The sequence below is a fragment of the Hesperophylax consimilis genome, chromosome 10 (assembly GCF_061612785.1).
Source record: "Hesperophylax consimilis isolate HC1 chromosome 10, BYU_Hcon_1.0, whole genome shotgun sequence".
Classification (NCBI taxonomy): Eukaryota; Metazoa; Arthropoda; class Insecta; order Trichoptera; family Limnephilidae; genus Hesperophylax; species Hesperophylax consimilis.
Genome location: NC_142845.1, coordinates 28877918 through 28902366, shown reverse-complemented (window position 1 = coordinate 28902366; position 24449 = coordinate 28877918). Strand labels below are relative to the sequence as shown.

At 33.7% G+C, this 24449-nt stretch overlaps 1 protein-coding gene across 1 annotated transcript; it reads left to right on the top strand.

Moving 5' to 3' along the window:
• The first annotated feature begins 362 nt into the window (after positions 1-362).
• LOC149420582 (G protein-coupled receptor Mth2-like) lies at positions 363-15136 on the top strand. The gene is made up of 8 exons (XM_089636216.1): positions 363-1000; positions 3033-3258; positions 5125-5322; positions 6574-6652; positions 11414-11598; positions 12857-13028; positions 13168-13353; positions 13811-15136. Exons 1-8 carry the CDS (start codon positions 527-529, stop codon positions 13950-13952), a joined length of 1662 nt encoding a protein of 553 aa, XP_089492342.1. The 5' UTR covers positions 363-526; the 3' UTR covers positions 13953-15136.
• Positions 15137-24449: the final 9313 nt, after the last annotated feature.

Sequence of the window (24449 nt, the reverse complement as noted above, 5' to 3'; positions counted from 1 at the left end):
TGATTAAAACGGACGTAGGCCAGGCTCAAGGCCGGCTTTACCACACCAACATTGATCCAGTGTAAAAGAATCTAATTAGAAGCAGCCTTAAATAATGTCCATAATTTATTCTACTGTAAAACTCATTTATTCAGAATCAATTGTTGTTGTTCTACTCGTGCACATGTTTTTTTTTTATATTGTTTACCTCATTTTTGACTTCATCAAGAAGAATAGCCGTTGCTGTAATTTGCGATATTATAAAATGTTTGACTCATTTTTTTTTTACCATAAAATGATCATTGCTACTTTTTACACTGTGTTCCGCCTTAAGTTAGTATTTAATCATCACAAGTGACCGCATAGCCAGAGGTATCCTGAAGAATAGCGTTAGTTTAACTGTTTCCTTTGTCGCAACACATACAAGTGCCAGAACGAGGGAACAAGAGAAATTGGCTACGAAAATACTACCGATTCCTTTTTTACACGAACCTATTCGTTTTAAATATTGCTCTAAACTATTTGGTGTGGTGTTCATGTAACCAAAATGCGTGAATGCAAAATACTGACTGTATTAGTTTTAATTTCTGTTTTGATTTTTTGCTGCGATTGTGAGGATCCGTGTCATTTACTATTGAGTGTTGATATAACTAATGGATCTAAACTTCTTAGTGGTGAAACAGTCCATAATGGACTCAGATATTCATCTGAACAGTATTTTAAATTTACTGATGAAGTCAACGAAACCCAAACGAGAGGATGCCTTTGTTCGGTTAAAACCTGTATGAGAAAATGCTGTCCTCTGGGCCAAGGTTTAGAATATAACCAATGTGTACCGAGTGGAGAAGAAATAGTGAAAGAATTTAATCCGCGGATTCACTTACTGGACAAAGAGACTCCCAAATTGACGGTGAAGAATCATTTTGGTATTGTTCACAATCATTTATGCCGCAAAGACACTTCAAAGGTTATTCTCAAGCCAGGCCTAGCAAACCCAGAAGACGAATTTTATTTGCAAGAAGTAGGTATCAAAAATGTTTGCTTTAAGTAATCCCTTAGAGAGAATAATTGAGCTGCTTAGTGCAACAAAAGCCTAATCCCTCTAATTTGCTCGCTTTTGGGAACAGCTCATGTGGTTTCTATGGAAATCGATGTTCCTTCAATGTCATGGTGAGAAACATGATCTAAACAGTGTTAGAAGAAGAAAACACCATGCATTATTTTACAATCTTAAAGTTAACCACAGGAAAAAAGTAAAATGTGAGGTGACAGTAAAGTTTGTAATTCATTTGTATATAAATTTAAAAGCGTTTTACGTCTCCTTTCAAAAACTGTTTCTAGTTTTCGGACACTTTCAGAAATATTCCCTTTAGATATTTGGATTTTATTGCAAAGCAGAAACACTCAGACCATCTGGCGGGATACGCCAGAGGTCTAAGGGGACTGAGTCATGAAGGATTGAAAATTAAACAAAAAAAATTGTATATGTTTATTGAAGAAATAGTAGGTAATAATGAAAAGTTATTTAAAATATTAATTGGTTTTTTGTGTTTAATTCGTCCATTTTTTTATTTTTATTATTTAATGTAAATCAAATTTAATAATGTTATTATTAATTTTTGGAAGTATTTTAGTTGTTTTATTATTGTGACAGCTGTTTTGGCGTCCGAGGCAGTTTTGAAACTATGGTTAGACCACGTTGAAACGACTTATTTATATGATGTCTAAAATGATTTATTTCCGGTTAAACCGATTAACTGAGAAGTAATTATAACAATAGATTCCCTATTCTGTGGGGTACCGTGAAAATTGTTTCCCCCCCATCAAGTGGTATTTTTTTAATAATGACGTGACCGCTATCAGCTTATTAAAATTTTACAATTGACCATCGTCAAAGGCTTACACAAGTGGTTTAAACCTAACCCACTTCCCAAATCCCTTGGAAAAAATAAGAATAGTATATAAATAGAGGAAAAAATAAGAATAGTATATAAATAGTGGGAAAAAATAAGAATAGTATATCAATAGAGGAAAAGCCGTATTGGGCTTTTGTCGTTTTAGAGTAATTAGAATAATAACGCATACCCTATAATACGTGGCGATGGGCTGGTGTGGCAATATCAATTCTTGCTATGGATAACAGCAACAACCTTTCAAATGATGTTTTGAACTAATATTGTATTACCTATTACTTATTTGTAGCCACTGAACAGAAATACAAATTAATCTTTTATTTAAGCAATCTGCCTACCTAGGATCTAATATTTACCTGACAAGACAACTGCAGTTTTACACATTTTTTAAATATTTAAAAGCATTGTGCACGATAATGGTTTTTTTTACTTTGATTTGAAACATTGTAGGTACTGATTAATACACAACTACTTTTATACATATATCATGTAGTACGTATCTCTTATTACAATTATAAAATGTAATTCCTGTTAATTGTATAAATATTCTGATTAATTGTCAAATACATAATGTATTAGTACAATGAGGAAAATTATAACTATAATTTAGTTGAGTAAAATGCACGCGCATGATACAACCACATTGTAAAATGATTTCTCTAAAATAATTAAAGGTATTTGACGGAATTGAACGCACCATCGCGACTCTTAACGGTTGACACACAGTGGTTGAATCAACCAAATTGAGTGGTTTGTAGGGTGCTAAGTGGTAAGATTTAAAAAACAGAATAGTGTACACCTTCACACCGGAGAATACCTTCATCTGATATTATTTTACTGGCTGCATAATCCAGCACCTAAATACCGATTAATGAGGATAATTAATAACAGAAACAGGATGTTATTGCGCGCCAATAACTCAGCAGGACATAAATTTAATTTGTACAATAGTTGCTATTTTCACATCTACTATATTAGTAATAATAGACGTTACACAAAGAAACATTAAGCTGACAATACACGAACTGCCACAAGCAGTCGATATCGACAGCTGGATGGGAGTCAAGAGAGGTTACAGAAACAATTCGCTATTCTTGTTATAACTCCATCCACAGTTAGTAAAAATTATATGTGTTTCAGGATGGAAGGATCTACGTGCCTTATCTCGGTCTCCCCGACTTGTTCTTGGGTCCGATGGATTACTGTTTGGACGCCTTTATCGACGAGCCCAGTCCCGCCGTGGCAGCCGGAGAATTGACCCCCGTATCGGCCGCATCAAATTGGACCACAAGATATCTGGTTTACATCTGTATGGAGAATTCTTCAAACGAGCCGGACAGTGGAGTCTTTACCAGTTTATCCACAGGCGAGTTTATTATAAGTTTGTTCTTCTACCGGATGCACATAAGGAAAGTAAAAACCCAATTACCATTTTATATCACAAGATCATATAGGTTTTTGGGGATCTGGTGAGGAGGTACGAAATGAAAGATGTTGTGAAGGTCACAGTGTTTTATTTGAGTCAGGTTGCCGTATGTGAGATGACTTGAGGACCGATGATGAAGACTCCGGATGCAGGCGGTGAAGTGCTGGTCAAGCGCGGGTCAGTGAGTCGACGCCGCTGCTGGTGACCGGACTCGTTTACTGTCAGGAACTGGTGAAGAGTGTGGGTCTTCCGGGTGCTCCAGTGCTGAACAGGGTAGCCGAAAGGTGCGGTGGACCTGGTCGGCGGTTGTGCGGGAGATGGCATAGACTAGCGAGGATGTCGCGTGGTCTAGATGCGTGGATGTAGCACTGGTCAGATGTGCTGGAACCAGGGCGCTGTTATCCGGTGTAGCGCTGGCCAGGGACGATGGCCGGGGCCAGGGCGCTGTGTTGATCCTAATGGAGTCCATGATCGAACCGTGCAAAGCCGGATTTTAACGCCCCGCGCGCAGCGGAGGGGCGCGGGTTGTCACGGTTGTCAATTGTTGAATGACTGATGACTGACTGACCGTTGAGTTCCTTCACGCTGTCGCTTTTATAAGGTGAAGAAGATTCTCGAACATTTTGATTGCTATGTAGATATTGCCAAACTAAAATTAAAAAATAAAAGAACATCCCAGAAGCTTGTTTGGAAAAAGCCGAAACTTCTAGAATTAAACTTATAGAAAGTAGTGTCGTACCACTACAGGTTTATCAGAATAATATTCTTCTTCTTTGTGAGCCATTTGACTTCCATATTTGGGCATAATCCTCCCTCAATTATGGCAGCTCTCACCCGTCCGAAGCCAGCCGTTCTGTTGAAATCGTCAAATTATGAACAATAGGAGACAGTTGGATTATTCCTACAGTTATTCTGAAACTGCGTGGAAATTAATAACATATTATTATTTTATTTATTATTAAAAATATCCCAAACTAGGCAAATGACGGTATTTGGTGGTAACATAATACAAATAATAAGAATAAAATATGTTATAATAATAACAATTATAAAAGGACATAGTCAAACTAATAATTACAGAATAACAACAAAAAAATCGACCTGTAATAAAAATAAAGTTTTTTATATTTCGTGCAGGCTAGTAGCCAATTTCATTGTCTGTGCGTGAGTACCTGCAAGTAAATGTAATACATTGTCATCGACAGCAAGTCCAATTTCCAACTCATTCACGAAAACCAATATGAAATTCAAATAGACGTTTTTAATTATAATTATTCGTCATCTCCGTTCCATTATTTGGGCAGATACCCATTTATAGGTGACTAACGGATTTGGTGCCTCGATGTTGGTGGGCTTATCCGGAAATTTCATCTTGGATAACAGCAGACTCCAAGAAATCTACTTCTCCAAGTCTAGTCCTCTTCATATACTGACCGATAATAGAGATAAAGACGGTTTGGGTGGTCATATGCTTTTCCCCGATTTCCACAACGATTGGTTCAGGTGTATCTTTCTTCAGTCAGACAATTATTTTATTCGGGAAGCTTTCCGATTCCTTTGTGCCACTTCTTTCCATCAGTCATACTGTAATTCGCCTTTTAAGAATGTCTTTTTTATGCTTATTGTATTGTTGATTGAATCCATTATATACCTACCAACGCGCTAAAAAAATATGAAAACTTTGTTGAAATGATGTGTACATTTTTGGTACTATCACCCCTTGTTCTGATCTTAGTATGATAGGATCAACACCTCGAAAGACATCTAATACGTAGGCACTCGTCTTAATAATGGTTAATATTTCAGGTCTTGCTATATCTATCCCCTTCCTTTTGGCAACCTTCCTGGTGTATGCTTTCATCCCAGAGCTGAGGAACCTTCATGGAAAGACGATCATGAACTACATAGCCGGACTCATCTTTGCTTTCATTTCCCTGATTATTATTCAGCAGAGGATCATGTATAATGATGTATCAGGGGTCGTCACTGGTTGTGTTCTCATGGGTAAGTATTGTCTGTATTTATTACAATTACACGTACTTTTACGAAGACAGCGAACGCGAAGGGGGGTTGTGGCAATACCTCCTAGATACTTTAATAAATAGAAAAACAATTGAAACGATTTATTTTGTAGAGTCACATACAAGTTAGGAGGATGTTGAAAGAGTGTCCCGGCCTTGTGATCTAGGACGGTTTGGTTGAGGAGGATTCTGGATATTTTTTTTGGTCTTATATAACTTTCTCAAATTCTTATTTTTCATTAAATAATTAGATTAACATATGTTTTTTTTAATCTGCCTTATTAAATTATACATTAATACGATGCTTGATATTTTACCTTTTTGACACGCTTCAAAATCGCCATCTTCATATCATTTTTGACAGTCAACTTTTTTCTTGTTTTGGATTTCAAATTACCATGAAAATGAAGATGAAAATCAATTCTCGCAGAGTTATTTATGTAGAAGCGAATTGTTCTTCAGCATCTAAATTTCAACCACCGTTTTTTTCTTATTGATTCAATAATCTAGAAGGTGCATAAAAAATGGTAATAAACCTATAAATTTTAAAAAATTTATTTGATAAAACACCTGCAAATAACACCATTTCCTTGTATCCGAATTTTTTTCAGTACCCTCTTTAATGTCTGGAACCATTGATGTATTATACTCTATGTCTGGAACCCAAATTTGTTACATTTATCTAGATTCTAGAAGGTCTGTAAAAATTTGTGAAAAAATACCTAACAGACAATGTCAGCAAAAACAGATCATGTCAGCAAAAAGCAATTTTTTAAGACACCGTATCATGATGATCATATTATTTATGTTTCACTAATATTTCTAATTTATTCAAAATCTCTTTAACTTTTCGTATTCCTGTTAAAAACGGGACTGCACACCTTTAACGAATGAATTGACAGATTTACTAATAAACTCAGTAAATCAAATCAGTAAAACGAGAATGTGTTATGGCGGGTAACCGGATAAATCATCACAATGATAATTCATCACATCTTTAAAAATTTATATAAAGTCATGGAAATTGATGAAACAAAAACTTTATTAACTGGGTTAAGAAGGTTAGGTTAGGTTGCAGGAACTAGGTTAGGTTAGCTGCACGAACACGTATTCCAATATATTCTGAATGTACTAATAGTTTTTAACAGGATTTTAATAAATCAGCAAAACTGACTTGTTTCCGTACAGTCATGGCGTTTTTGATTTTAAATGTGAATAATTGTTCTTGTTTCAGCATTTTCAACTTATTTTTTCTTCATGGTGAGCTTTTTCTGGTTGAATATCATGTGCATCGATGTCTGGTGGACTTTCAGGTAACTTTTTACTTTTACTTTTACTTTTAGTTTGAACGTAATAATAACTAAGTGTTATTGGCGCTACAGCACTTCCTTGTTGAAAAATACTGTATGGCCCAAAATTATTAATATAACACTAAAAAATTATTCAGAATCATTGCTTGAATAATTGTTTCCGCCAATACATATTACTAGCTGACGTTTACACGGCTTTGCTCGGGGACTTATGAATGATTTAGGGTAAAGTTTTGAGGTTGTGATGATCTCATAAGGCTTAGCCAGCCTCAGAAATGTAAGATTTTGCACAAAAAAAATAAATTTTTTCGACTTGATTACAAAACTTCGACATTTATCTACTTTATATAAAGCCTATCAAAATCCGTTGGGTAGTTTAGAAGAACTAAGATCACACACAGACAGACAAACGCGGATGGCGACTTTATTTTATACTATTTAGAGAAGTGCTAAATCTGAATAGACGGGGGATATTCAACCTTATTATTTTCCTTATCCATTTCAATTTGCCTTACAAAATTCCTCAGCTTGAGAATATTTCCTCATTAAGTACATTTTTGTATAAATGTTTATAAAAACAAGATGTGGTAATGATTCCGTCGTTTTGGTATTAAAACCGCATACATGTTTATCCTGTAACTATAACACTATATTGATGTATGATAATAACACTTCAGTATTTGAAGCATTTAATATGGACATAATTATTAATACATAATGGATTACATATTATCACGGGTTTAATCCTCTGCTAACTTGTAATTTCCCCATCATTCGACAAGCAATACTTTCCGCTTGTTATGATGAAATTAGGGATAATTCAAATGTTTTCGAGTTTTCGTTCATCCGGGAATATGCGCATTTCTTTAAAATGTATTGTAAGTTCATATGTGTAAGTATATTATGTAGCTGGCATGAAAATACAACTACCTATTCAAAAACAACATTTACTTTGCACTTCAGTGAAGTAAATGTAATATCCATAAATCATTAGATTGAAAACTCTAAAAAAAAGTGTTCTTACAATAACGATACACCATTTTTTGTATATCGCAGCTTTGTTAGTTCGCTTCAAGTGAGCTTTACTATAATAAACGTAAAAATAATGCTTTTATAATTCCCATTCCGTAGTTATGTGCTTAAGAATTATTTCTACAATGCTCCTTGTATAATGCAGTTGATCAAATAAAAATGAAAAAATAACCCGTTTATATATGTATACAAAGCAATAATAATATAACAAATTTACAGTTTGTTCAAAGCAACAGGAAGAGAATAAAAAATAACAATAGTACAAGACAACAACAACCATAAATAACAAATCCTTGAGGTTTAACGCCCACTTATGGTCAGCAAAAATAACATTATTCATTTTTTTAACGACCTTTTTAGGGGCTTTCACATTGGAATAGTAAAAATTATACTATGTCATACACAACCAAAAAGCCTCGGTAACAATTTGTTGTATTTGTTTAGTGATACTAATAAATTGAAGATATTCACCGAGTCGACGTATGTAATTATTTTCCTCCATTAATATGCTGGGCAATGAGGAATACATAATATGGTAGTTGATCCTAGAATTTCTGTACTGAATCAAATCCCGACATCTAGTAGTATCCGAAATCTTATTAATGCAAGCAATTCTGGACTTTCAATATCATAATTTAATCTTTTATATGGTAATATTGTCAGTGATATTCTCTCTGTCCAACAATTTTAGAATATTCGTATCATTTAAAAGAGTGTTTTAGTTTTAAAAAAATGCTTGAATATATATTTTAAAAATTATAAAACGTAATATTTTATTTTGCCTATATAATATTATGTTTTATTTAGTTTGTACATAAATATTCTAATGTTGGTTCCAGAAATCTTATTACTTCTTTTATTATTTACTTCTAACACAAAATATAATCGTTTACACTTAATATTGGTGAAATTTCTAGCTAGTTATAAATCCCAATGTTTGAATAAGGAGGAAACCAAAACCAAACCATTACCGAAGGTTTCAGAAAATTTAAATTTTTATTTTATGTATCGATGGGCTGAATACAATCAAATTAAAAAGTTGGGATTTTAAAAAAATATATGTTTTTTAAAGACGGTTTAAATTCGGCTAAATTCAGGAAATATTAATAAGTTTTAATAAAATTATCTTTTTACAGTAAGCTTAACAACTTTTTTGAAATATATTCATTCTTCAGACTCTCAAGCATTTCATCATACGTTTTAGGCCTTAACACATTAAGCACTTCTGTGACTCTATTTACAATTTTTTATTCATAATTACTTTTTTTATTAAAAACAATTTCATCCTTAAAAGTATTTTGGCATTTGGTTCTCAGTCATATTTTACCGCAGTCTACTAATATTGGAATCCAATTTAGCTCTTCTCTGATTTGATTAATTTTTGCATTTCCTTAGTAAACATCTCATAGCTCTGTTTTGTATAATTTCTATTTTCAAATATGATTTAAGAATTTCACGGCCAAAAGTATTTTTGTTACTTGTTTTTGGGGTGTTATGCCGTGTTGCGCTAACTCCTTCTTTAGCCAACCTTTCGGACAACGTTACAGTGTCCATCATCAGGGAAGATGTGTAATTGATAGTGGTGAAATGTGTGTTTAAGTACGTCTGTGCGATACCGTGTTGCCAACTCACTACTCTACGAGCTAGTTTTACAGTAAAATTTATATTATTAAAATTTATAAATATCAATTACACATCTGCCCTGATTTTGTTCAAATTTCATTCATTTGCCAAATATAATATCTAGGAGCAGTAAGCTAAATGCGAAGCAACTATGGTTTCAAAAATTGAGCCCTGTAGTGTTCTATTTAGTTTATTTCTAAGGCTTCTAAGATAATTTTCTTTTTTTGATACCTTCTTTAGCACATATTCAAATTTTGTTAAGAAATTTATTGTTGAACCCAATATTACACATTTTATTTCAATCACTTTTTTTCATTTTTTCAAAATTAATTTCCTAATTTAACCTTAGGTTATGCGTTTTATTGCCTATTTCCATGCATTTTGTTTGGTTTACGTTCAGTTTTCTAGGTCTTTATTTATTTTACTTATTGCATCTAATTACTCTTCACACGAAACATAGTTTATGTATCGTCCGCAAATAGTAGTAAGTTTGAAGTAAGTTAATAAGTAAGTAGTAAGTTTGAAAAGTTTTATAATATTTATCATATTATTTATGTAATTTATGAATAAAACTGGACCTAATACTGACCCTTGTGGAACACATGGGTTGTTTTCAACCGGTTCTGATATTGGGCTTTCAATTTTTATTACCTGTTTTCTTTCCTGGAGATATTCTTTAAATGGGTTTAGAGCAACGTCAGAAAGACATTTATCTTTTTAATTTTTTAATGTTTTTTTCCTTTCTATCGTTATTAACAACAGCTAGATCTGCTGACCTCAGAAGATTGCTTAAGTCTTGTCGGAAACATAGTTTTACTCCAAGGTCTTCGATTACATGTTGTATTTTAATGAGGCGATCTTTTTCCTTCATTACCTATTTACCTAAGAAATTATTTTCCTCAGTACTCACTACAGTGTAAAAATGTACACTTCGTGAATAATTATTACCTAGTAGATAAGTTTTTTTTATTGCTTTTCCCTCAAACATTATAATATCTCTGATGTTATCAATATACGTATGATCAAATTCAAGAAATTACAGTTATCGACAAGAAGTTATCCTTATTTACGTCAAAGATATTATGTTCAGTCTCCCTCCTTGTGTGTCATCTGGTATGCGGATGACGCAGTAGTTATCATCGTTAAAGGAATAACATGAACAGATGTGACAATCGCTGCGAATGATAATATTAAGACTTTGAAGAAATGGTTTGATGATAACTTACTGTCGTAATGTAGAAAAAACATCACATATGCCTTTTTTCCTTAATGACCCTGCATCTACCTTCAACATTGGAGTGGTGTTGCCCACCCGTTCTTGTTTAGGGATGTATGTAACTTTAAATTTAAATTCCTGACGAAAACCTCAGATGTCAAATATCTGGGGATCACTATAGAAGGTAATATGAAATTTAAAAAACATGTCGATAACTGTGTTAAAAAAACTTGAAAACTCTCTTATGTTTTTTATACGATTAAGAAATTTCCTAAATCTTTAAAATTTAAAATGGTTTACTTTGCTCTGGTACAGTCGGTGTTACAGTATGGTGCATTTGCATGGGAAAGCATTTATAAGACTAATGTTTTTCCGATAGTAATAACACAAAAAATTATTACTAAAAATATTCTTAAAAAAGTAAGAGATTCTCCATTGAAATATTGATTAATTTTACGTCCTACCGGTTGTAAAACTTTTTGTAATAAATACTATCTTAAAAGCATTCATGCTATCTCAGGATTCAACAATCACAAACGGTTGACGTCAGCTCAGCCATAGAAACATACACCTCCTACGGGTTTGAACTTGCCTACGAGGGTGAAGCCCGAGAAGTCCAGATAGGAGGGGTCTAGAGGCTCGGCCATCTAAGTTTCAGAAAGAAAAAGAAGATCGGGACTTTGTGATAGAAGGAGCTTAAATGTATGTGCAGGCCGCGAATAGTGGCGAAATTCAACAACAATTTTGGCTCGCACCTAGGAATTCTACTCGCTGCTGTAGAGATGTTAAATGTTGCAATGGCTGAAAAACAAAGCAACTGTGATTTTCAAAAGATTACAAAAATAATAAGCTGTATTGTCGAACGACTAAACTTTTATACACCTTTTTAACAGGAACGTCCGCGCGCCCCATCATTGCCGACGGGAATCTGAGAGACGGCGTTATATCCTCTACTGCCTGTACGGCTGGGGGGTCCCCGTGCCTCTCACAGCCGTGTTGGCCTTCATGCAATTCAAAGAAGACTTACCAACGTCCTACATTAGGCCAGATTTTGGAGTAATGAGTTGCTGGTTTTACGGTAATCGTGAACTTCTCCTATTGTTCGTTTACCCCTTTCCTGTCTTAGACCTTGAATCCTCTTCTTTTGCTATTTATTGTCCACTCTTTTTTCTTGCACTTTGCAGCTTTTCTTATTCCGAATAGATTCTGATTAAGGGTATGATCATACGGTGCCCTATTGCGTTTAATACAAGGGATATGCGGAGTTCCATAAGGTACGATGCGTTGGGTCCTCTTCTAAAACTGTAATGCTCATGACGTGTAACTGTTGAAAAATTAATATAATTTTCTCAATATTTTGTACAGCACAGGATACGTGTCATGTGATTTATAGTTTTCATGGAAAATGGTATGAAACATATCTTAATGAGATGGACTTATTCGCAAATTATCCAATGAACAGTAATTTGTGCCCATTCCAAAAACAGCTTTTATGTTAATAAAAGACAACATGTGAGTGTGTATTTTTTTACTCCAGCAAAGCTTTGGGCGTGGAATTCATACGGGATATAACTAATTTAGATAAAGTAATTTATATTTTATATCTGTAGAAATACGGCTATATAATACAACAACAATCGTCTTAAAATTATGAATTTTCCCTTGTGATTCAGTCATCGAGGGGTAAGAGCTAAAATCATTAGCGTTAGACTATTCACGACGTTTTCAAATTTAATTCGGTGATCCGTGATCGAGGGCCAAGGCTCTCGACTAGCAATTTGGAAGTCGCGGGTTAAAATCCCGGCGTGCGAGAGTAAATTTTATTTGATTGATTTGTGTTATTTCACAATTTTATCATTTAAAATGAGAAATGGTTCATTTACACAAAACACGTCCCAGAGTGGAAGATACTCTCAGTATCGCCCTATTGTAAGACCACCATTCAGAATTGAAACGTTGCTTGAAATGGCTTTAGCCGTGTTTGGGTAACAAATCTGAATAGCCAGGTTCATCCCCACCTTCCTCTTTTTCATCTTTTTCCCCTGCCCAATACCTTCAGCCTCACAACACACGCAAATTGGGGATGCCATATTCTCACTGGCGGTGTAGAGCAGTTTCGTCTCTTGGGGGGTATTCAAATAAAAAAGCTATTTTTTTTATTAAATGTCAAATAAATGCATGATACTGAACGCTGAATGCCGATGTATGACGGCGGATGAAAATAATATGGGATACCCACCAAATTCACATTTAATTACAGCTGACAAAGATTGTTAGCACGGCACTAATAAAAGAAAGTATTTATTTTACATACCTACATGTATTTACTGTTTCAGATTGGAAATCTAATCTTTTGTATTTCTACGTACCGGTATTAATTCTGGTGGTGTTAAACCTGATCCTGTTCAGCATTACCAGCTACAAGATCCTAACGATAAAACGTGAAACCACAGTGCTGAACACTGAAGGAAACACAAGGAATGACCAGTACAACAACGAAAAGCAGAGGTAAACAGGATTCAAAAGAGTATTCAAAAATGTTTTGTGCTTACCTCAGAAATCCTTCCTGAACAACAACAAAAAACATCCTACATTCGGTTGCTCATTTCTTATTGTTTTTTTTATTAATTTATCAATTGATTTTCAGGTTCTTCGTATATCTCAAATTGTTCATCTTCATGGGAGTGAACTGGATAACAGAAGTGCTCAGTTTCATCTTTGGAGGGTCCGCATACATCTGGATTACTACTGACCTCCTCAATACTATGCTGGGCGTATTCATCTTTTTTACTTTCGTCTGGAAGAAGCAGGTCAAAAATCTCATCATTAAAAGGTAGGAACTATAATTAACTAACTTTTGTTCACTGTAATATTTAGATTATTTGGTGTCTTTTAGAAATTCGTAAAAGGATTAGAAAGCTGGACTTAAAATCCCATATCACTTTTAGAAAAATTTGTATATTAATAAAGGGGTTTCATCAACAGCAACAGGGAGGCGGGTTTTGGTACCGCCGCCCCGGGAACCATTTATTGGAGGGTGTGTCACAACAGCACGGTGGGATGTATGACACTATCTTAAGTTGGCCAAAAATCCGAGAAGTGTAAACAAATTCTTAAATTTAAGTAAAAGGCTGCTAATTCAGACGATACACTTCAAATCTTGATCTTGTAAACTCTTTGCACACATGCAAGGGAGGCTGTACCATTGAGAACCGCAATTTAAACTTTCCCCAATCTTAGTAAATGCACTTGGCTTCTGTGTCAGATTAATGTTATTGGTATATTTTCAGATATAACACACTGCGTTACGGACCTTCGGAATCTGACGGTCCGAGGTCTAGGTACCGTTCAAACGCGAGTTCAACTGGTCAATCATTTGAATATTCTAATAAGAAACCCAGTGGAGGAGAGACCACCACATCCTCGATTTAATAAGGACTAAACACAACCACAAAATATCTGGGACCATAGATAAGGTTCTGATTAACCCATCGACTTGTGTCACCAAGACAGTGGCACCAAGTGTCATTCACTCAGTCAACCCCACTGAAAACATATTATGCACTAGATATGCCTTCCATTTAGATTTGAATGACAACCAATGTTGCCACTGACTTAATACCTTTTGGTTCTTGCCATTACGGGCGGTCTGACATCGGATATCGCCATCCCATTTGAATTTCATAATTATGATGAAACACAGTTTTGTATTTAAAATTTGAGGCTGGATTGGCCAGACTTTGGTTCACGAAACACGCCCAAATCTCATTTTTGTATTTTTCTTTATTCTATGGAAAACTTCAGCTTTAAGAATATGAATTTATCTTAAGTAACATTAGGAGAGCCTAACATGGAAATTAAATCATAAAAATATAATAATAAAAATACAATATAATAAACAATCCTTGGAGAGTCTTGGCCAGCTTAGGGAAACGCCTCCAATCCTGCAGATCTCCAGCTGCCTCCCGTTAATTATGTCTAACGCTGTGTTATTGGCGTCCACGCTAACCGGGTGACTCCGGAAAGTGACAAATTAACACACTCTTGAAAAGTCATATAAAGTCTTGAAAAGTGATAACAAGATAAAAGTCTTTAACAATGATTGAATTGAAAAATTAGGTTAATTATTTTAGGTTTATATGACAGTTTTTTAAATCACTCCTAATGATTTGATATCACTTTTCAAAAGTGTGTTGAATTTTCTTTGTCCTGAGTTACCATGGAACCGGCGCCCAAACCACCCAGTTACCTAAGAAAGTCACATTTTACCAAAAATACACCGAACAATGATTGAATGAGGATTCTTTACACTGGCGTCATTCCATGACGGAAACTGGATTAGAGGATATAACCATTATGACGGTTTTTTTCATAAAATTACCAAAGATTGTCTAGATTATTAAGTGATTTTTAATTTAATTAATTGACCTTTTCCTCAACCAGTTAACTACTTTATTCTTTTTAATTTTTGGCTGTTTTTTTTCACTTCTCGTCGTTCTCATAATTAATTATAATTAGTAGAAGTGTTGGAAAAATGTATGAATTTTAATTTTAACAACTACTGATCACAATCTTTGATACTACTAGTCTTTCTACATATTTTTAATGCGAATAAATACAAGCTTTTCAACCAACTTTGTTTTTTTTTAATTCCTACTTTGGTTTTGAACTTATAACTTTAAATATGATGATTTTTTTTTTTTTTTTAACTTCCGATTTAGTTGTCCGGGTTAAATATTCCCCAAAGGAAAAACTTAACCCTTCCACTCACTTTTCCACAAATGATCATCTAGTCAATCAACATTATGTAAGTGCATTATATAAGCAAAATAAATACAAAACAATACAAGAACAACACGTCAACTCACCAGAGATCAAATGGGAAAATAATTCACCGACTCCAGATATTTTCATATCAGAGGGTTCGGCTCGGTAGAACTTCTAACAGGGCCTATAAATCCTACTGATCCCTCAACATAAATATTTAAAAAATCTTTTGTTATCCTACATGTATTCAAAATGACCGACTTTTGCATATTTATATATAATTTTTTGATAGATCTAATATGCCTAAATTTTTAATTAGAGAGCTAGGTATAATGCCAGTAGCCGAAATAACGAATGGTAATATTTTTATCGTCTGAGAATGCCAAATTCTTTTTATTTCATTTCCTAAATCTGTGTATTTTCTTATTTTTTCACTAACAGATTTTTGAATATAACAGGAATTTGGAATGGCGACATCAATGATATAAGTTATTTTTTTAATTTTGTCATGTAAAACTATATCGGGTCTATTATGACTAATCGCTCGGTCTGTTAGTATAGTTTTATCATAATATATTTTATAAAATTCGTTTTCTAAAAATGAATTTGGTTGGTATTCATAATATGGTTATAATATTTAATTTATTTATTTATTTTAATATTTTTTTATTGTTATTTTATTCTTTTTTTAATTTATTTCTACTTAAGTTTGTATGTTTTTTTACATTAATTACCTCTCTTCTTTATTTTTTTATTGATTTAGAATGGAATTTATAATTTTAGTTTAACTTAAAATATGTAAAATTGTATTCCATTCCACAAATAAATTCCTCCCCTTCCAGAAAAGGGTTTTATAGCCCATCGTGATTGCTATGAAGCAAAATAAATATTTTAAAAACGGAAGTAGTAGATAGACTAACTAGACAAAATATTCATTTTTGGTTTGTGTAATGCATGAAACTCATTTTTTTTAGATATGAATAAAGGTTCATTGTGTAGAGATTTTTAGAATGTTAATTAATTTCGGAAATAATAATAGTTCTTTATTTCGGAAGGTAAACTGGGCTAAATTCTTAATGACCATAATAACAGATAGAAAGAAATCATTCAATTCATAATGTTTAAAGTAAAGACACTGATCATTAGAGAAAAGCAAATTATATAATTTATCAGAATTGTGTCCGTCTTTGAATGATGAGTTATCTATCATCAATATGAGATACCTGCCAACTACTGGAAACTAGAGGTGGGCAAAATTGATTGAATTAATTCCATGAATTAATTCAATCTTGTAACACAATCGATCTTATTCTCATTTTAAAAAGGAATTGAATCTTAATTCCGTATTGTTGGCATTTTTTTCTAAACATTTTACAATTAAATTATTTCATGATAATAAGGTAATAATTAATAATTATATGATGTGTTTCATAGAAATCTAATTAAATATTATTACGGTACTATGGCGGCGCGACGCGAAGTTTATATGTACCATACATAAACCAATCACATATGTACTGTGCCCTGTCGCACTAAATCGCGTATCTAGTATCCCGCGTCCCGCGCCGTAATCCAAAAGACTCTTTTCATCGAGTCCCCAGTCAAGGAATTAATGAATTTATTCCGTTTTCAGTTGTGACGTCACGCGTCGTGACACAAATCCTATGTCCCATGTACCGAGTCTGTCCGGACAAGCGCTCAATCTCAATCTCAGGGAATAAGTGAAACAGGACAGAGACATAGACACTCGAGACAGAGTTCCCAATTCCCTATTCGTTATCGAGTCCCTTTCCTTACTAGTTACAGGTCCGTCCGCACCGTCTGCAAGAACGCAAGTCATTAATGTCGCAGATAGACACAACACACTTACTAGTCAGAAGTTCCTAATTCATTGCACTATGTCAGCTGTCAATCGGTTCGTCGTTAGTTCCCGCGTGGCTAAACCTTCGATTTAGTACCTAGTCAGGTGAAAACTTTCTACTTTGGAATCTGAATCCTAATAAAAAAGCGAAAGTATCTCCTGTATTCTTCTCCTTTCCTAATGCGAAAATAATGCAATACGCTTAGAAACAAAACGATGTTTACGTTATTGTTCTTATAAGTATGTTTTTTATGTACCTGCCTACTTGTAGACGTAAAAAGAGATCAGTTGACTGTCAAATTGTGGGTGATGATAACATGTAATTTGTTTTGATTTCTGTATTTTTGTACTGAATTGTATGCCACTCAATTTCAAACTTTCAATCAGTTTTTATTTGGCGCATGGATTTAAAATTACCATTGAGGTAAGTACCTGCAAACATTAAAATAAATAAATATAATATATATGTGGTTGAAGCTTATTCCAGGTGAACGGGTCGGATATACAAAAGTGGGATAATAATAATATAGTTCTTATAATTGCTTTAAGAACGTATCTCATTGCCCCTAAAATAATATATTTTTTATGTAAAGGTTATCTTAACGTACCTACATTTTGTAGTAAATATATAGATAGTTTTACGAAGAAAGATAATAATAATTTTTATTCTGGGATTCAGTTTGCCAGCAAAAATTTTCTATGCACAAAAGAAAAATCGAGTGGGACTTTTTATTTTTGGTATCGTTTAATGATGTTTTACCTTCGTTTTTTATAGGAAAAAGCAACATATTGAATAGCCAAGATGTCTTCCGGAAAAAGGATAGAACTTTAGTGTTACTTTTCTGAAGTAGATGGAGGGATGCATTGCTCCACAATTTAGAAATGGCAGTTAAAAAATAAACATCCGACTATTCCTCTCCAGGTCCAGCGCCCTGCGCCTTCCGTGGCCTTTGCGGCACCCATTTCAACGATTTTATTAGTGACTTGTAAAATTACTTTTTATTTTTGTTCGTAAAATAACATATTTATTAAAAAGTTTGTAACATGTTTATTTTGTGGAACGACATATCTTTTTTTACTAAAGTTACTCCAAAGCTCTCCTCGCTTTAAGAACTCTGTGCTATAAAGTGTAAAGCTTACAAATACAGGTTTTCTAAGTAAAGTTATAAATGTACTTCTGCAATGTACAAAATAAATCCCTATATTTGATATTTTTTGTGTGTTTATGTTTATATAAAATGTTTTTTTCAAAACGAACACATTTATGTGAATGCGAAAAAATGGTTCATTATTGCTTTCTTTAAGTTTCCTAAATGTGAGCAATCTAGGTACAAAACCAAAATGAAGTGTCGAATCAAGGAATTAAATGAATGAATTTAATGAATTAGTTCACTTGACCAGGTGAATAAGACTGAATTGATTCATTATTGTGAATGAATCTGCCCATGTCTACTGGAAACCTGTTTTTACCAACAAGCAATCAAAGGAACAATCATAAGATAATTATTTATTTCTTTGTTCTAGTTAGGTTAAGTACCTAACGAGCCGCAAGTTTTTTTTAATTTATACGTGAAACCAGATTTGTATTCACAGATGGAAAAATATTTTTATGAAGACAGACTGGCGTAAAAATCCAGCTGGAAGTAGTTCAAGGAGATGCATAATATTCCACAAACTCGCTGTAGTAATGTAGAAGCATTCAAATGCGATGTTTGCACTAATTTAAGGATTTTTTTTACAAATCTCCATCGAAAGATTTATTGGTATTCTTTAAATGCATGGAACAGATCAGCATAGCATATGGCATGATAAAGCCTTAGACACATTACTCTATCTTATGCGCGCATAATTTTGGCGTGGCATATACGTATTATGTATATGTTTGAATGACACACTACGCTATAATCCTCCTCAAGGTCAGATCAAATTGGGAACTGCCGCGGAATATCATTTATTGTATGGGATCATGATGGGATTCGTTACTTTGACAAATGACATCCGCGTAATTACGGCGCTCCGTAAATTGTTCGTATAATTTTCAAATATAGCCTGGATAGCAGATCACAGCGCATATCTTCGCCACGCCCACACTTATAACACATAATCTTTTTAGGTGTAACAGGTCTGTATGGGATTGTATAGCGGGCAATATGGAGTTATATAAAACGCTTTGAACTTATAGCGAAATCTGTCACCTTTTTTAATGCGTCACAAAGATCTAAAAATAAATGTAAAAATACTGATATTTTGAATGTTCCAAAATGAGTGTTGTGTGTTACGTATTCAGTTGTTATTGTGGTTGTTTTTTATTCAAAAGCTGTTTACCTATCGTTTTATTTGAGCCTTAGGGCGTGAACAAAACAGCCATTATCTGTTAACAGCTCATATATTATCATAGAAATTGTTAAGTCCCCTTATTGTCATAGTTATAAATATGAAGAAAACATCAAGATTTATATTCAAATACAGAAGTTACCACAGAAGAATTACAATTTACACCTCTATGAAACCAAAGGATTCGAACGTAATTTGAGAAAAAATTATGTAACTTATTATTTGTTATTTTTATATGAAACAACAAAAGAGTGAGATTACAGTAATATTTCTAATACATATCTCTAATGAAATGTGTGTTTTTTTGTTAAACGTAAGGTGAGTCATGTTTAAAACTTTTTATGTTTGCATAAAAATTTTAGTATATGATTATTTATAATAATAAAATTTAATAGCGTATTTTATCACCTATCAAACACAGTTTTTTGATTTTTTTACAGAGTGGAAATACAAAGAAGTTCTCCGACCATCTGTCAGCATTATTATTATGGTTAATATGCCAGAGGCCTGAGGGGTTAAGTCTGTGTGTGCTTTTTAAGATTTTCAAAAGAAAAACTTTAGTCAAACTTTGTGAAGAGTAACAAAAGTAGTTGTTTTTTTCCAAAATGTCACGGCCGAACCGAATTTTTAAGCATTTGAATATTTTGCATTTATTGTTCGAGTCTCCATTGAAATATTCGATTTTGGGCAGGATGTTTGTATGTTTTCATAATACTGGAATTTAATTAATTCTAGCAGCATTGTAACATTATTGGGAAGCCAGTCAAAGGTTAAGATCTAAGGACTTTACAATTCTAGAATTATGTAACTACCCTTTCCTGGGAAGGTCGATTAAATGTGAATATATATTTTTTTTGTTTTTCAATTGACATTTTTTGTCTAAAGGGGGCCATATCGATCAATGTCAAATGTCAACGATTCCATCAATTGAAGTCAATTATGTTTTTGACAATTATCGCTAGTTGATCGTTTACTATTTTCTCATTTAAAAGAATTTTTAGTATATTTGCGGCACGTTCCAGAGTAGAAGAAACTCTCAACAGTGAGACCACCATTCAGAATTGAAACGTTGCCTGAAATGGCTTTGGCCGTGTTTGGTGACCATATCTGAATAGCCACCTTCCTCTTTCCCATCTCTTTCTCCTCCCCACACCCTTCAGCCAATGAAAAGTAAAATCAAATGCTTATCACTTTATTCGCACGCTTTAGCTAGGTATTGTTTTCGCAGACGGAATAGTATATCTATGCGCAGACGTCAACAAAGCAATTGGGGCGAAAATATTAACAGGTCGATTAAAGTTACGTCACATTACATTGTCAATGGCGTAAGCACATTGATAATTGACATTGATCTTCTCCGAACCCCTTAATACCTACCGATTTTTGTTAAGGCGATGCCATACTTAGTAATGCAAAATCATGTGTTTTTGGTTTGAAAATTTGGTCGCCTAGAAATGTTTCAGATGCTTTTATTAAATACTGCAAGTAGAATACATCTTGACCTTTGAAATTGTCGAGTGTTTTTTATATAAGTCTTTTTATAAGCCCAGAAAAAAATAATGTATAAAGCCTATGAAAACTGCTTTAAAGTTCAAAATCTCCTACTTGCGCACCCATCTTCGGTTTTGATTTTATTGTATAATGTGGGAAATTAAGTTATTTATAAAATGATCGGAAAAAAATGTAATATTTATGCCTGAACATCCACAAAATAAAATAAAAGGCACTTTTTGGCCATGTTTTTTTCTTGCATAAATCAAAACATGCGGATGGTGTTAAGCGGGAATTTAAACCTTATCGCCATCTACGTAAGGGTTGTTATTGATAGAGGCTCAATTTAAAATATTACACGACGTAGTGCATCGCCTTAAGATTTGAAAAACTCCTCGTAGGCCTCTAAAAGCTGACTTGTTTAATGTGACTAATGCGTGTCAGTAGTCAGTAGGACTATCCAGTGGCACCCCAAATTTGTATTGAAAGTCTGAAGGAAGTGCTGAGAGGAAGGAGATGGGAAAGATAAAGATTCGTATGTTGAAAAGACCTGGTTATTGCTAAGAGTAACTTTTGTAAACAAAGCCCGCAAAACCCAATTCTCACCCTGGAAGGATTGGAGCAGTCCACTCCAGGCACTGACAATACCTAACGCGTATGCAGGCGCAATTGGAGCAGTTTGCTCTAGGCGCCGAGTTGCCAAGGCGCTCATAATCTACGATGATCATCTACCTAGGCGTTCGCTGGTTTTGACAAGGGTCCTTAAATTTTACTCGCGCCAGGCGCAGCTGCCCAATGCCGGGATCACACAACGAAAATACAATACTGTTTTGTCCCAGCTCCGCACCCAGTGTCCTAGTGTGAACAGAAGTTTGGAAGACAGGACGATGAACCAAGACACTGTCCCAGAAATAGACGAGCAAGCACAAAACAATTTTAGTTAAAAATTACAATAAAGTAAAGAAACCACAGAATACACTTCAGTTTATAAAATATTGAAATGTTTTCAGAACACTAACATGTATCCCACTAAAATGATCAAAACCACAGATGATAAGAAAATTGTTAACTAGTGAGGAAATATTTTATAATAATTAAAATAAAATAACTTTGTTTGAATACCACTTTATTGTATATATTTATAACCAACCGGTTTCAGTTCAACCCGAACCTTCATCAGGGTTAATAAAAACATATTAAATTAATTACAGAGGTGTATGGGTACTTATAGTTAAGCTGGAAGAGGGAGAGAGAACATCAACTTTGGAGGGGGTGGAAGATTTAGGTAAGAGAGAGGGGGTAAACATAGGTGCAGGGAGTGGAAATATATTTAAAATGGGGCTGTTTATAAATCTAATTGTTTATTTAATAAATTGATTTTATTGACTTTAAGGTATTTTTTTATCTCGAGTGCTTCTAAATTGTTGAGGCGTAGACCTTAAACCTAATTATTATAATTATGTATATCCACAAAGTGTTTTCTACAAGTGAAAAAATAAATATTTTATATGTAGATATTTAATATTGTAGTAGGTACTGCAGTAACACTAATAAATAAATATTAATGTAATTTCATTGAAAATTGTTAAGGAAATCACAAGAGTAGTTTTGAAATGAATAATGTGCTATTTTTATCATAAACTTCCGGTTTATCTATCGAGATTGTTACTTTATATGAGTCGTGTACCCGACGTTAATCGAGGACTTATAAATGGTTTGGGGAAAGTTTAGAGGTTGTGAGGCTTTTTAAAGATATACAATTCAATGCAATGTAAGCGCCCAAAAATATATTTTTTACGACTTGATTACAAAACGATGACTTTTCTCTACTATCTAAAAATATAATATGGGTGTATTGTTACATATTTAAACCTTCCAGGAGAAATTCTCTAAATGATAGGGAAAACCCTATCAAAAACTGTATTTAGAAGAACTAAGCGTACAGACAGACGCGGATAGCGACTTTATTTTATATACTACTAGCTGGCGTGTACCCGGCGTTGCTAGGGGTAATCCTTAGGAGATAGACATATACCATAGCAAACTTTTCTGTAGACCTTTTCAAGATGTACAATTCCGTAGTACATTATTTTGACGTATCTCATAAGGTTTACCCAGCGTTAGTGATGTAAGCGTCCTAAAATATTTTTCTTACGACTGGATTACAAAACATCGACATTCTATAAATACAATATGCATGGTTTATATATATAAACCTTCCGTAAAAAAAATCCAAATGATAGTGGAAACCCTATCAAAATCTAAATGATAGTGGAAACCCTATCAAAATCTAAATGATAGTGGAAACCCTATCAAAATCTAAATGATAGTGGAAACCCTATCAAAATCTAAATGATAGTGGAAACCCTATCAAAATCTTAATGACAGTGGAAACCCTATCAAAATATTAATGATAGTGGAAACCCTATCAAAATCTAAATGATAGTGGAAACCCTATCAAAATCTAAATGATAGTGGAAACCCTATCAAAATCTAAATGATAGTGGAAACCCTATCAAAATCTAAATGATAGTGGAAACCCTATAAAAATCTAAATGAGAGTGGAAACCCTATCAAAATCTAAATGATAGTGGAAACCCTATCAAAATCTTAATGATAGTGGAAACCCTATCAAAATATTAATGATAGTGGAAACCCTATCAAAATCTAAATGATAGTGGAAACCCTATCAAAATCTAAATGATAGTGGAAACCCTATCAAAATCCGTTGCGTAGTTTAGAAGAGCTAAGCGCACAAACAGACAGTCGCGGATAGCGACTTTATTTTATACTATTTAGAGCAAGGCTGCCCAACCTTTTTAACAGTTGGGCAAAATTGACGATTTAAAAGTCACTGGCGGGCCACTGACTACTGACGGTTCCTATTTTTGTTACCTTAGCTTTTTAATGTCTTGTTTTATGCAACAAACAAATAAACATATTGAAATTTTATTGTCATTTATTGAAATAATAAAATAAATAGCATCTACTGCCAAATAACGAAACAACATTTTATGTAACAAAAATCCAAATCCAAGTAATTGGTACAATCAATGTGATTTCTGACATTGTTTTTGTTTTCATAATCCTCCTATGTTAGGAGTCAGTTCAGATGTTGACAGTAGCAACCAATCAGACATATGTTGCTCAGTATTTATTTTTTACAAAATTAAGATTAGAAAAAAACTTTTCACAAACATACGTTGATCCAAAACTACTTAAAAATTGAAACACCAGTCTTCCTTTGGCACCAATTTCCAGAAACCTTCAAATTCTTCTGAAGAAGTTTGTGACTTGGAAAATATTTTTTCTGCAAAAAGGTTTTTCCGTGCAGTGTTTTTCAGTTCTTCTTCAAATAAAACTCTCAATTGACGTATGTGAAGAGCTTTTGAACGTATGTAATTTATGCAGCGTACTACCGGCTCCATTATATCATTCAACTTCATGTCCTTTGCACACAACGCCTCTTGGTGGAT